The sequence below is a fragment of the Saccopteryx bilineata genome, chromosome 7 (genome assembly GCF_036850765.1).
Source record: "Saccopteryx bilineata isolate mSacBil1 chromosome 7, mSacBil1_pri_phased_curated, whole genome shotgun sequence".
NCBI lineage: Eukaryota > Metazoa > Chordata > Mammalia > Chiroptera > Emballonuridae > Saccopteryx > Saccopteryx bilineata.
Genome location: NC_089496.1, coordinates 109979111 through 109992752, shown reverse-complemented (window position 1 = coordinate 109992752; position 13642 = coordinate 109979111). Strand labels below are relative to the sequence as shown.

The following is a 13642-nucleotide window of genomic DNA, read 5'->3' as shown; positions in this document are numbered from 1 at the left end:
ATTAAGAGTAGGGATTTACATCCACTTTCAAAAAAGGAAACAATGTTTTGTTTTGTTTTTAATAAAAACAGCTTTTTCAACAGAAGATTTTAGAATTAAAAAAAAAAGTAATTTTTAGTCTTAATTTCACCTTGAGAAGCCTCGTTAAAATAGCAATCGCGCCCTGGCCGGTTGGCTCAGCGGTAGAGCGTCGGCCTAGCGTGCGGAGGACCCGGGTTCGATTCCCGGCCAGGGCACACAGGAGAAGCGCCCATTTGCTTCTCCACCCCTCCGCCGCGCCTTCCTCTCTGTCTCTCTCTTCCCCTCCCGCAGCCAAGGCTCCATTGGAGCAAAGATGGCCCGGGCGCTGGGCATGGCTCTGTGGCCTCTGCCCCAGGCGCTAGAGTGGCTCTGGTCGCAACATGGCGACGCCCAGGAGGGTCGCAACATGGCGACGCCCAGGATGGGCAGAGCATCGCCCCCTGGTGGGCAGAGCGTCGCCCCTGGTGGGCGTGCCGGGTGGATCCCGGTCGGGCGCATGCGGGAGTCTGTCTGACTGTCTCTCCCTGTTTCCAGCTTCAGAAAAATGCAAAAAAAAAAAAAAAAAAAAAAAAAAAAAAAAAAAAAAAAAAAATAGCAATCGCCTCGCTCCTGACCTTACATGAAAGGGCGCCCACCATGCAGGAAAGCCGATCACATGAGAAAGGCACACAAGTCCACGTGCTTTCTTAACCAGGAGGTGCTTTGCCCACTGGGCACTGACGTGTGCTCACTGCCCAAAACAAGAGAGAGGACACCAGAATGTATACGCACCTTCGTATGTCTCCAAGATGTGCACAGTGTCTCCTATCTGCAAGGAGAGTTCGTCCACACCCCGGGCGTCATAGTTATAGAAAGCTGTGAAGAAGGGAAGAGGGAAGAAGACGTCAGTAGAGGCAGGGAGACGGACGCTGGCTCTCGCTGCTTGTATTTCATATTAAAATACATTCAGCCTTTGCCCGGACCCTTCTCTATGACATCCACAAAAGTAGCCCTTTCTTTCAAGAGACAAATTGAAAGGGTCATCGTTTACATGGAAGGAATTGATGGCTGCTCAGGATACCCAACAACCGCAAATGACTTTTTATTATTTAATTGTGGTAAAATATAGATGATGTAAAACTTGTCTTTTAAAACCCTTTTTAAGTTCAGGATTCCAGAGCATGAGTTACAGTCAAAGGTTGTGTTACCATCACCACTCAAGTCCCAAAAGTTCTTCACTGCTCCAAACAGAAGCCCCATAAACCCATTAAGCAATTGCCCCCATGGGTCCCGCCCCCAGTCCCCCCACTACCACCACCACCACCACCCCCCCCCGTGACCCAAGCCAACATTGTCTCTGTAGATGAGCCGCCTCCAGCTCCTCATACACATGGGACCACACAACATAATCCTTCTGCATCTGGCTTCCTTCACTCAGCATAACGCTTTCAAAGTACACGGGAGCATTGTACCTCATAACCAGACTTTGTTCCTTTTATGGCTGAACATTTATAATAAAAAGAAAACTGAGGGTCCTGCTAACAACATTTTAATTATCACTTCACATACTACCTTGCATTTCCATTCATAGATTTTTCTTTTTCATTCAATGACCTACCTCTTCCTAACCATGAATCAATTACATATGGACAGAAAATTTTCAGGAAACCAAATTGGTTTTGTTTGTTTTTTTAAAAAAAATCATATAACTTATGTGGATATTAAGCCCCAAAGCTAGGGTATAATCAAGTAGGCAAAAATACATCCAGCATGATGAGGACATCCTTAAAACTGGCAATCCTCGACAAATCTCTGAAACCCCCCAATCCTTATCCTGGCATGTACTGGTTCCTACTCCTCCTGGTGAACCCCTAAAAAAGTGACAGCATTAAATTCAGACCACACTTAGGCTCAAATACTGGATACAAGAACTGTCACCGTGAAAAAGATGTCAGAAAGTGTCTGAGACCCAAAAATTATTCACATAGCCCACACTCAATTAAAAAAAATAAAATACAGAGATACAATGATGTTCCTCCTTCCCAATGGGTTCTGCCTAAAAAGATGTCATACTCCATGTAAAACGCATCCCCAAATGCCTGATCAGTTTCTCACCCATCCGCCTGACCAGAGGTGACACAGTGGATAGAGTGTCCGACCTGGGACACTGAGGTCCCAGGTCCGAAACACCAAGGTTGCCAGCTTGAGCCCAAGGTCGCTGGCTTAAGCAAGGGGTCACTGGCTTGGCTGGAGCCCCCCAAGCCAGTCAATGGACAACTCAAGTGAAGGAACTACAAATTGATGCTTCTCATCTCTCTCCTCCCTGTTTCTCTCTCTCTCTCAAGTCAATTTTAAGAAAACTTCCTGTCCATCCATCTGGCACACCCTGCCAGATCAACTGTCCTTAAGGGGCACCTCCACTGTGTCCTTCTCTAAAATCCTCCTGGGTCGCATCATGTGCAAACTCCCCTGATGGCATGGAGGGCCCTCCAGCACCTGACCATCCACAAACTCCTGGTCCCCGAAGGGAAGAAATCAAACCGTCCCACACCTGTGCACACCAACGTATCCTCCCCTCGCCAGCTGGGTCTACCCCGCCTTTGCCACCCCTCCCGGAAAGCCAGGGCCAAGGATGTCTGCTCTCCCAGCCCCCTTCTCCCAACATCCCCGGCGCCACGGCACCCATAATCCCTGCCGTCCGCTCCATAACTGACCACCCCCCTGACCGTGACGGCAGCCCGGACTTTCAGGCCCACACAGCCTCCCGGGTCCCCACATCCGCAGACTCCAGAGCCAGACAACACGCAGAGAAACCCCTCTGCCCCCTGAGACCCAGGACCTCCAGCAGATGACCCACCCTGTCCATCGCCAGCTCCCCCCGTCTGCGAAACAGGGACATTGAGACCCACGCCTCACGGGATTATACATGTCTGGTGTCTTACAATAATGCCACTGGCGATGTGACATAATGAGGGTCCTACATGAACACTCCGCACACAGTAAAGGCTCTTCATGTGGCTGGGAGGGTTTTGTCTTCACAGACCTCCAGGGCCACCAGAATCCCCGTGCAGAAGCAGAGCGGGCACGCCGTCACATGCTTGCAGAGAGCCTGCTACATCAAAAGCCACCTAGATGCAGAAAATTTCATTTTTTGCTGGTATTTTCCTGCTATTTTCACCAAAAACTCATTAAAATGCAATGTTCTCAACTGACACAAAGGGTGATTAGTAGTTACTGAAGTATGTTTAGCTTCTCACAGTGAACCGTTAACAAGAAATACCAGCATCGGGCCCAGGAAGCTCAGAGCACACGCGGGCCTTCCGCAGGTCAGCGTGCCCATGTCCCCAGGCCTCCAGGAGCCAGGCCTGCACTCCGAGCTCAGCTGCGTCCCTGCAAGCATGCTCAGTCTGTTACAGATGTGGGGAAAAAATAAACACGTCAAGGATAATGAAAATAAAATAAAACGCACAGGTCCACTGTAAGTACACCCAGGCCCCTGTGACTCCGTAAAGCACACATGTAGAAACCTTTCAGCACCTACCCTGCCATCTCGGAATTAGGCAGACAAAACATTAAGAAAAAACTCACACATGAATACAGGAACTTCAAGTTTAACTGTGGAATGAGCCTGAAACACCCAATGTTATGGGTGAAAGAAAAAATGGGGGTCCTGGGGAATAATGCGTGAGACTGAAATGACAGCAGAGCTTAGGACCCCCACACCGGCTGTCTAGCTCCAGCTGCCTGTTCTGCTTAGACTCATGGTCTGAATGGTCTGATGTTAACGCCAAAATAAAAGGCTCAACTTTTTAAGCTTACTAGACAAAGGGGTAGGATGGAGGGGGAAGATGTGGCAGGTAGAACGGAGGCCCCCAAGGTCATCCACGTCCGCATCCCAGAAGCCGTAAGGATGGAACCTGACATGGCAGGTGTGACTAGGTCAAGGGTCTTGAGACGTGGACGCTAATCTTGGAGTATCCATGCGGGCACAATGTAATCACAAGGGTCCACACGAGAGGGAGACAGGCGGGTCAGAGTCAGAGAAGGAGATGTGATGACAACGCAGCCAACATCAAAGAGGGCAGAAGGTGGGTCCGCAAGCCAAGGGACGTGGGCACCTCAGGAGGCTGGAAATGGCAAGGACCCGGGTTCTCCCCCGGAGCCTCCGGAAGGAACAGGCCCTACCCTGCCGAACCCGGAGTTCAGGACTTCTGCCCTCCAGAACTCAAAGTTTGCCAAAGTTTGCGTGGTTTGAAGCCCCCGGAGTTGTGGGGTCTTGTTAGAGCGACAATAGGACACGCAATGTAAAAGTGGTACTACTGCTTAAGGTGGCTGGAGCGGGGTCCCCACCACCGGCATCTAAATCTGACAAGTCTGTGACTGGGGTTCCCCGATTCGTGGGTGATCGGAAAGGAGGACAAGGTGGTCAACTTTCCTGAAATAAGCCCACAAGTATTCAGGGTGGAAGGCTACTCCTTATGCTGATGACTTGACCTTTCAAAGCCGCCCCGTTCCGGGGGGAGAGAGCCGGGATGAGCCAGCGCAGGAGCGTCTTCTCCTTCAAGAAGGGTGAGGAAGGTAGGTGGCACCTGGCTCTCAGCTGTCTCTACTTGCCAGGAGCCCAAAGATGGCTCTGCTCGTCGCCCAATCTGTCTTCTTTATTTTTCCCAATCAGTTAAGACCTGAGAAAAATACCACAAATGGACACGGCCACCGCGTGTCCACCCGCATCTTCAGAGAGTGTGACATCCACCTCCCCCCCGCTGTCTGGTGGGCTGTTATGTCAAGTATATTCCTGCTCCCCAAATCCATGTGCCCTTTGCATAGCCTGGCCAGAGCGGCAGCGCTGGGAATAGGTGCACGGGCGTGTGAATTTCCCCGTCCTGGATGGCAGAGTCCAGTGCAGAAGCCTGACCTACTGCTCGTGGGAAAAGCGAAATGGGAAGAAAGGATGTGGAGATGAACCATCGTGAGGGTTCTTTCCCAGGATGCTGCTTTCTTTTTGTTGTATTGCTGGAAGAGACAGCAGCAGCCCAGGGAGTGGAAGCCCCTGGATCCCCTTGGCCCCAAATTAACGCTCTTGGTGTGCGCCCGTAGAGCTTATAAGCATCAGAGATGTGAGGCGGGGAAGTCATCACCTCCGCTCACTCTGATCACCCTAGAAACACAGCCTAGGGATGAAAGGGAAGAACCACAGCTCACAAATCTGAAGGGATTGCACCCATGTACCCAGGGTGACCCGCCTATGCATGAAGCTGCCTGCGGCGGATGGTATAGTGTTGGGATTCCACAAATGATGCAATGATAAGTATGATGAGGGTGATGATGATGAGGATGGTGATGATGATGAGGGTGGTAATGAGGCTAGTGATGATGATGGTGATGGTTATGATGCAGATGATGATGGAGATAATGATGGTGACAATGATAATGACGATGATGATGAGGATGATGATGGTGAAGATGGTGATGGTGATGTTGCAAATGATAACAGTGATGACGATGATGATGACAATGATGATGGTGATGATGTGGATGATAACAGTGATGATGAGGATGACAGTGATGACAATGATGATAATGATGGTGAGGATGGTGCTGAGGGTGATGATGATGGTGGTGATGATGGTGAAGATGGTGATGATGATATGATGAGGGTGATGAGATGATGAAGGTGATGATGACGGTGAGGATGATGGTGAGGATGGTGCTGAGGGTGTGATGATGGTGCTGAGGGTGTGATGATGGTGAAGATGGTGATGATGGTGCTGAGGGTGTGATGATGGTGCTGAGGGTGTGATGATGGTGCTGAGGGTGTGATGATGGTGGTGATGATGGTGAAGATGGTGATGATGGTGCTGAGGGTGTGATGATGGTGCTGAGGGTGTGATGATGGTGATGATGAGGATGGCAATGATGACAATGATGATGATGACGGTGATAATGATGGTGAGGATGGTGCTGAGGGTGATGATGATGGTGGTGATGATGGTGAAGATGGTGATGATGATATGATGAGGGTGATGAGATGATGAAGGTGATGATGACGGTGATGATGATGGTGAGGATGGTGCTGAGGGTGTGATGATGTGATGAGGGTGATGATGATGGTGGTGATGATGGTGAAGATGGTGATGATATGATGAGGGTGATGATATGATGAGGGTGATGAGATGATGAAGGTGATGATGATGATAACGGTGACGATGGTCCACTGCTGCGATACTAGCTGACACTCACTGTGTCTATTCTCTAGGCTAGGCATTGAGATCAGTGCTTCTCATGCCCAGGCTAGTTTAACCCTCACAATAGTTCTCTGAGGAGTATACAGAATTTTAGAATTTTTCCCATCTCCCTCATCAGGGTTTCCAGCAGCTGTGCATGTGTGAGCAGCCAGTGGCGCGGGGGACAGGGACCCTGTACAGAGCCAGAAGCCAGCAGGACCACCAGGATCAAAGGCCACAGTGACAAAGCCCTGCACAGTCTCCTCCTCAACCCTCAGCCAGAGTCAGCCATCTCTGGGGCTCAGACGGACCTCCTGATGGCAAACAACAGAACATCCGACTTGGAGTTCCTGGCACACAAACAGGTCCTCACGTCCCTGAGGTCCACAATGTCTAAAGCATGGAGCTAATGGAGGTATCATTACTTACACTGAAGAACCCAAGCTGGGGTAATTCCAGAAATGCAAGGTTGGTTTCACATCCGAAAACCAAGAAATGTGACTCACCATACTCAAAGAGTAAAGGATAAAAATTAAGAAAGAAAGAATAATCAAATGATCACCCCAGTTGGCTCAGAAAAAGGATTTCAGGAACTGTAACTCCTATTCATGGAAAAAAACAAGAAAACTTAATTGACTACTCTGACATTAGGGGAAAAGAGCCATGAGCCATCCAGCCATGGGACAGAGTCCCCCGGAGTGGAAGTGTGACTTGCTCCAGGTGACACAGTGAATCCAGCAGCCCTGGGACCCTGCGGTGTCTCTGCCAGACTGTCTCCACCATCCCACCCTATCCGGCCCAAGACTTTGCCACCTCTCCCTGAGATGGAAAATCATACTTAGGTGGGTCTCCCAGCAAAATTTATATTACAGATATAAACAATTTTTCTTTTCTCTCCATCACCAGGGTTATCTTCTTTAAACCTTCACTCTCACACACTGCACCATTTCCCTTGGCTTTCTGAATCACAGCCTAGTTCTCTCCCACAGCATTCAAAAAGACCCCAGAGGTCTGACCTCAACCTCCTCCCCCTTTCCAATCTCCTCTCTCCCCTCGCTCCACCTCCCCCGGCCCCTGCCCCTGCCGTAAGCCGCTCCACCGTGGGAAGGGCCTTTCCTCCGGCACCCCTGAAGACCCCTCTTGTCTGCAAGGCCTGCCTGGAACTTCACATCCTTCTCCAGATCCTTACTGAACTCTGGCTTTCTCCCTCGACCAAGAACAGGTCCGTGCACGCCTGAACTAATTGCCTGCTGCTTGCCTACCTTTCCTGTGAGCTCTGTGACCTCCCAGAGCCCTGTGGAGCCACTTCTCTCTGTGTCCCTCCAGACCAAGCTCCTTGGGGGAAGCCAACATTTATCAGTAATTGGATTTGCCACAGTAGCTAACCCATGCCTTGCAGGCAACTCAATAAAAATTCACTGAACTTAACCAGATCATAAAATATTCCTTCTTGTGAGGCAGGCAAGAGGGTGAAGGCAAAAACTGTTATTTGTTCCCCTTCAAAATGATCTTGCCTTTTACCGAGAGATCTAGGAGACCAAGATTTATCTGATCAATAAGAAAGAGAGACAGAGAGACACAATAGTAGCTTCCCAGGCTCTGGCTTGGTCTCTCCCATATAATGAGATCATCTTCCAATCGGCGCTCAGGTTCAAAGCCTCCCTCAGGTGCCCAGGGCCCGAGCCTGACCCCACGTGACACCCAGAAGTCCACGGAGCTCCGTGTCTCCATCCCACAACCTGTCCTCCTGAAACATGGTTTCAGGATGTCAAGCAGCCATTTAAAAGGTAATTAATTATCTTAAAAAGTCAATTCATGGCCCTGGCCGGTTGGCTCAGGGGTAGAGCATCGGCCTGGCGTGCAGGAGTCCCAGGTTCGATTCCCAGCCAGGGCTAAACATAGGAGAAGCGCCCATCTGCTTCCCCACCCCTCCCCCTCTCCTTCCTGTCTGTCTCTCTCTTCCCCTCCCGCAGCCAAGGCTCCACTGGAGCAAAAGATGGCCGGGGCGCTGGGGATGGCTCCATGGCCTCTGCCTCAGGCGCTAGAATGGCTCTGGTCACGACAGAGCGATGCCCTAAGATGGGCAGAGCATCACCCCCTGGTGGGTGTGCCGGGGGGGGGGGGGGATCCCAGTCGGGCGCATGCGGGAGTCTGTCTGACTGCCTCCCTGTTTCTAGCTTCAAAAAAATGGAGAGAAAAAAAAAGTCAATTCATGAAAATTAATTGCTCTGTTTGTGATTTCCTTCCCTCTGTCTTGCCTTCCGTTGGGGAAAAAAAAAGTGATCAGCCACATTCGTGTTCCCAGGGCTAGGAAAAAGGGTAGACCAGGTCCTGCAGGAGTCCAGGAAGGGCCCCGTCTGCGCCCCTACAGCGCTTCTTTCTAAGGGGCTGTCCGTCTGCTATACTTGAGATGCATGAACGCAGCACGTGTTTATCTTGACAAGGCCAGTAACACACGCTAGTTTCCGAGCGTGTCAGGCTCCTGCTCTGGGCCGGCATCGAGCCGGTGCTGGGGTTCCAGGGAGAAGGTGAGTCCAATGCAGTTACCCCAGGGAGTGGACTCAGCCCTGAGCCTGGGCTCCAGTGACTGAGCCTTTCACACACTGGACACATCTACACACTGGACGCCTCTGGGAAATACAGGTACAGAAAGAACCAGATTATACACGTCCTTTCTACGGCCCAAAGGACGGAAAGTGGGGACTTGAACAGCTATCGGTACACGCGTGTCCGAAGCAGCGTCACCCACAAGCGGCGAAACAGCAGAAGCAGGCGTCCACCGGCAGACAAATGCTCACGCAGAATGTGGCCGGCCGATGGCATACGATGGAAAACCAGTCAGACTGAAAAAGGAAGGGATTCTGACCCACGCTACCTTGAAAACATTATGCTAAGTGACACAAGCCAGACACAAAAGTCCAGATATTGTATAATTCCACAAACATGAGGTACTAGCAGAGTCACAGTCACAGAGGCAGAGAGTAGAGTGGTGACTGCCCAGGGCTCGGGGGGCAGGGAGACCAACAGGGAGTTAATGTTTAATGTGTGGGAGAGCTTCCACTGGGGAAGATGGAAAAGTTTGGGAGATGGATGTTGCCAATGGTTCACAACATCAGTGCTTATTTAATGGCACAGAACCGAACACCAAACCGTGGGTAAAACGGTAAATCTACCTTAGGTCTATGTCACCATAATAGTAATAATGATTCCATGAATAAAATGAGGGAAGCTCCATATGGATTTAGCGTCTCCCTTGCTGTGAGCTGTGAAATTCTTTGCTTCCCAGTGGGTGCAGCCATGTCCCTCTTCCGGTTCAACACATCATGCTCAAACCCGAGGAAGCAAGAGGTGATAGGCTCAAAGTCAATGAACACCTCTGGTGCTGTGTGTGTGTGTGAGTGTGTGTGCATCTGTGCGTGTGTGAATGTGTGAATGCCTACAGCTCTAAAAGAACACCTCTTTCCAATTCACCAAGTTACTTCTGCCAGGTCCCTATCTTTCTTTCTTAGGAACACAGAGATTGTTCCTCTGCCCATAAAATGTCCTAGGGCAGGACTTCCTGCAACATCTGGAATATGAGCATCAGGGGACGCTTCTGAATAATTAAAGGGAGGGAGCAGGGCACAGTCAGATAAGTAAAGGTCCTGCTATCTAATGTTTCTTTTTGCCTCTTGGATGGAACCAGGTGGGAGGGATAGTGGAGATAAGACCATAAAAAAGAAATATATAAAAGAGTCTTTTTAACAAACTCTAATTGAAGTGACAGACACAATTCAAAGATATTTTAATATCTTTCTTCAGAATAAAATCCCACCGCAGGCCTTACCCACAAGGAACCAGCAACTATCTGATTTCTATCTAGTCCAAAGGTCACGGCGCCCAAAACACACAGGTTTCCTAGGCAATATCCTGGGTTGTGGATGAATGTGGATCCTGGTTGGCTATATTCCCCCCCCCCCCCCCCCCCCCCCCCCCCGTAACAGGAAAAACAAGACTACTTTTCAACACTTTTGTCTTTAGTCAAGTAGTCAAGTCCGGGCTGGGACAGAAACGCCATTGACCTCATCATCGACAGTCTTTTCAAATCCGCCCCCCCCACACACACACACACACACACACATACAAGAAGACGCGGCTGACCTGGAAATTATCTATTTTCGCATTCAATTTTGTTTGGCAGCAAAGAGGTATAGAGATGAGATAGGACGAAAGATGTAATCTCTTTAATCATCCTTCTTGAGGCAGAAAGGTCACTGGAATTTAGGAAATCAGAAGCTGGTGAAACAGACAGAACCATGCTCTCACCCCCCCCCCCCAGGGATCATGGGCGTTTCACAGTGACCTGGGGGCTGGGCCACTGAAAGCCAGCGCCACCTCGGCCCAGGTGGAAGAGGCTCTCTGCAGAGGGCAGCTGCAGACCAGACAGCCGTGTGGGGCGTGAGCTCAGTGGACCCCACAGCCCTGGGCCGCTCCCGGGTCCTGGTGAGGACCGGCTGGTGGCCAGGACCTGCGGAGAGTTTGACTGGAAGCAGGCGAGACTTTCTCAGCTCTGAAGGAGACCAGGCCTTGCCCTTCCTCCACTGGTCAAACAGGTTTTCTACTTCAAGGGCACGGGGAACAGACACCAGCCTGACAGCACAGGGAACAGGGGGAGCCCAGTCCACCGGGGACACACAGGGACATAAGGAGCCGAAGAGTGAGGCGTAGACCCATTTTTCTGTGACACTAAGGTCACCTTATCACGTGTCCCCCGCCCGACTTCTCTCACTGGGCTTCAGCGGGAAGCCTCAAACCACCTGTTCTGCAGAATACAAGGCCACCCTCCCTCCTGGCCTCCTTTCAAATTGTTCCACTTGAACGAAGAAAAGGAAGGACAGAGCGAACATTCCAGCAGGCCCATTTGTTTTTCTTCATGTAATTAATGTTCTTCATGGAATTCATTAGAAGTGGCAGAGACCGCTTCTAATACCTCAGTTCTGACCATCTGTCCAGGGATGTCCCGGAGGTCCGACCGCCTACCCAGCCATAAAGCACAGTGTCTCCCAGGCACATGGTGCCAGGGATCCTGCCCGGGGCGCCTGCACACTCGCAGCCTCCCCTCCCGAGCCCTCTGCCCTCTCACTCGCGGAGCTGGGCCCGGACGGGTAGTCCATCCGCAAGGGCAAACAGAGCGGAGATGCTCACAGCCTGCGGGGCCTCCACGCCGGGCCTGGAAGCTGCTCCCAGAGACAACGGTCAGGACCACCAGCACACACTCCCCTCCCAGGGCCAGGCCAGCCTTCCGGCAACGCCCACGGTGGAGGGCGCTCCAGAAGGGAAGCCTGCTCAGACGTGCGTGTACACTCCCCGGACACTAACTGCTCATGTGCCATCCGGGCTGCCCGGACGGACACAGCCCTCTCGTTCCTGGAGGAGAGAGCCGAACCCGGGCGGTCGCAGCACGGGCCTGGGCCAGATGCAGTGTGCGGGGAGAAGGGACATTTCCACACTTGCAAGGGGAAGCTGGGAATCGGGAGGAGAGCCCAGCCGGGCACAGCGTGGAAGGAGGGAGTCGGGGTCCTGAGTTGGCCAGACCTGGGCCACCCGCCTCTCACGTCTGGCTTACCAGGCATGTGGAGGGGTATCATCCAAGGCCTTCCTCCAGCACTCCAGTCACACCCATCGAGTGTGCGGTCTAAGTCCTGGAGGACACAGGACAATCCGCCTGATCAATCTGCCCTCCGGGGACAGTGTGCGAAGGTGGCAGCAGACAGTGCCTGTTCTTTGAGAGGGGTCTGCCCTTCACAGAGCAGGCCATGGATCCGCTCATAGATGCCAGGTAAGGTGGGCCACCCAGGGATGAATTCAGATGCAGGAACACGTAGAAAACAAACAAGCAGACCCTGGGTGGCCACTCACAAGGCCCCTCTGCCCAGACCAGGCCTGCCAGGAACTGCCTTTAGGCCCAAACAGCCCCAGCCTCTGTCTGTCGTCCCCCGAGGTCGCTAAAGCCATGGCTGGCCTGTCCTTCATGCTCCTGAGCATGGCTGGGCGTCCACATAACACCCAATGTGCCCAAGGACATGTCAGTTCCCAGCAGGAGCGGCTACCTAGTTTTCAGGGCCCAAAGAAAATAAAACACAATGTCCCTTGTTCAAACATCATGTAAATTTTCAAAACAATTAGGATGGCTATCAATCCCGCCCAAAAAACCAGGACCCTTGCGCACGGCTAATAGGGCCGGAAGTGATGAGACTGCCATGGAAAAGATGTCTGGCGGCCCCTCAAAACACTAACACAGAGTTAACACGCGACCCAGCAATTCCACATCTGGGTAGACACCCAGGAGAACTGCAGGCAGGAACTCGGACAGACCACTGGGCCACCCATGCTCACAGCAGTGCAGCAGACAGGAGCCCCAAGACGGAAGCCACCCGGGTCTCCATCCACAACAATGAATCACTAAACAAAACGGGGTTCGTTCACACGGAGGAACAGTCCCGGCCTTAGAAAAGAAGAACGGAGTTCTGACACACGCCGCTACAACACGGGTGACCCCCGAGGGCACTACACTGAGTGAAATAAGCCAGTCACAAAAAGACAAATCAGGACCCCCCTGTAAAATTCACAGGGGCCGAAGGTAGGACGGCAGTTTCCAGGGCCTGGGAAGCACGGGGAATTAGGGACCTGGTGTCTACTGGGCACAGAGTTTTGGTTTGGCAAGGCACAAAGGTTCTGGAGATGGGCGGTAGTGACCAGTGGACAATGACGCCCGCGTAGGCCACTGAACTATACGCCTGCAAAAGGCCAGAACTGTCCTATTGATGTGACGCACATTTTACTATATAATAGAAAAAAACAGAAAGAAAAGAAAAGGAGAAGACGTCAGTGCCAGTGCCGGGTCCTGTGTGAGCACAGGGTGCAGGCCCGCCGGGCGCTCTGGCTCCGAGAAGGGGTCGCTCTGCAGGACGCCGGGGCCCCATTTTGCAAGGGCAGCACTTCCCTAGCAGAGCAACTACACGCCCAAAGAGCTGTGTTATATTTTAATAGTCATTTCAGTCGACTATAAAAGTACAGCAACACGTAATAAAATTGCTTTTGCACCGCAGTAGAAATATTTAGCAAGAGATGAGACACACTTAGCGAGAGGCTATAAAAATCTATTTGCTCACGTACCAGGTTGGTGCTGAAAGGGACCAGAGCAGGGGACGGATGGAAAGGAGACGGCAGGAGAAGTGCCATCCCAGGAAAGGCGACAACGATGCGTCCACCATGACACTCAGCTGGCAGGATCCGCTCAGTATTGTTTTTTTAATGCACTGAGCAAAAAAGGGGCCCTCTCCTCTCTGCTACTTGTGACTTTGTTTAATTTTTAACCTTTAAAGCTCCGTCAGTTTTGAGATCAGAAAACACTCACTTCCCTGGAGTACCCTGTTGTC

At 51.5% G+C, this 13642-nt stretch overlaps 1 protein-coding gene across 2 annotated transcripts in view; it reads right to left on the bottom strand.

Annotated features, from left to right (window-relative positions):
* Positions 1–13642, bottom strand: part of DOCK1 (dedicator of cytokinesis 1) — a 437923-nt gene that overhangs the window by 399754 nt on the left and 24527 nt on the right. For both annotated transcript variants that reach the window (XM_066240428.1, XM_066240429.1), the window contains exon 2: positions 793–876. In XM_066240428.1, the coding sequence (XP_066096525.1) occupies positions 793–876 (84 nt within the window). The remainder of the gene's footprint in view (positions 1–792; positions 877–13642) is intronic.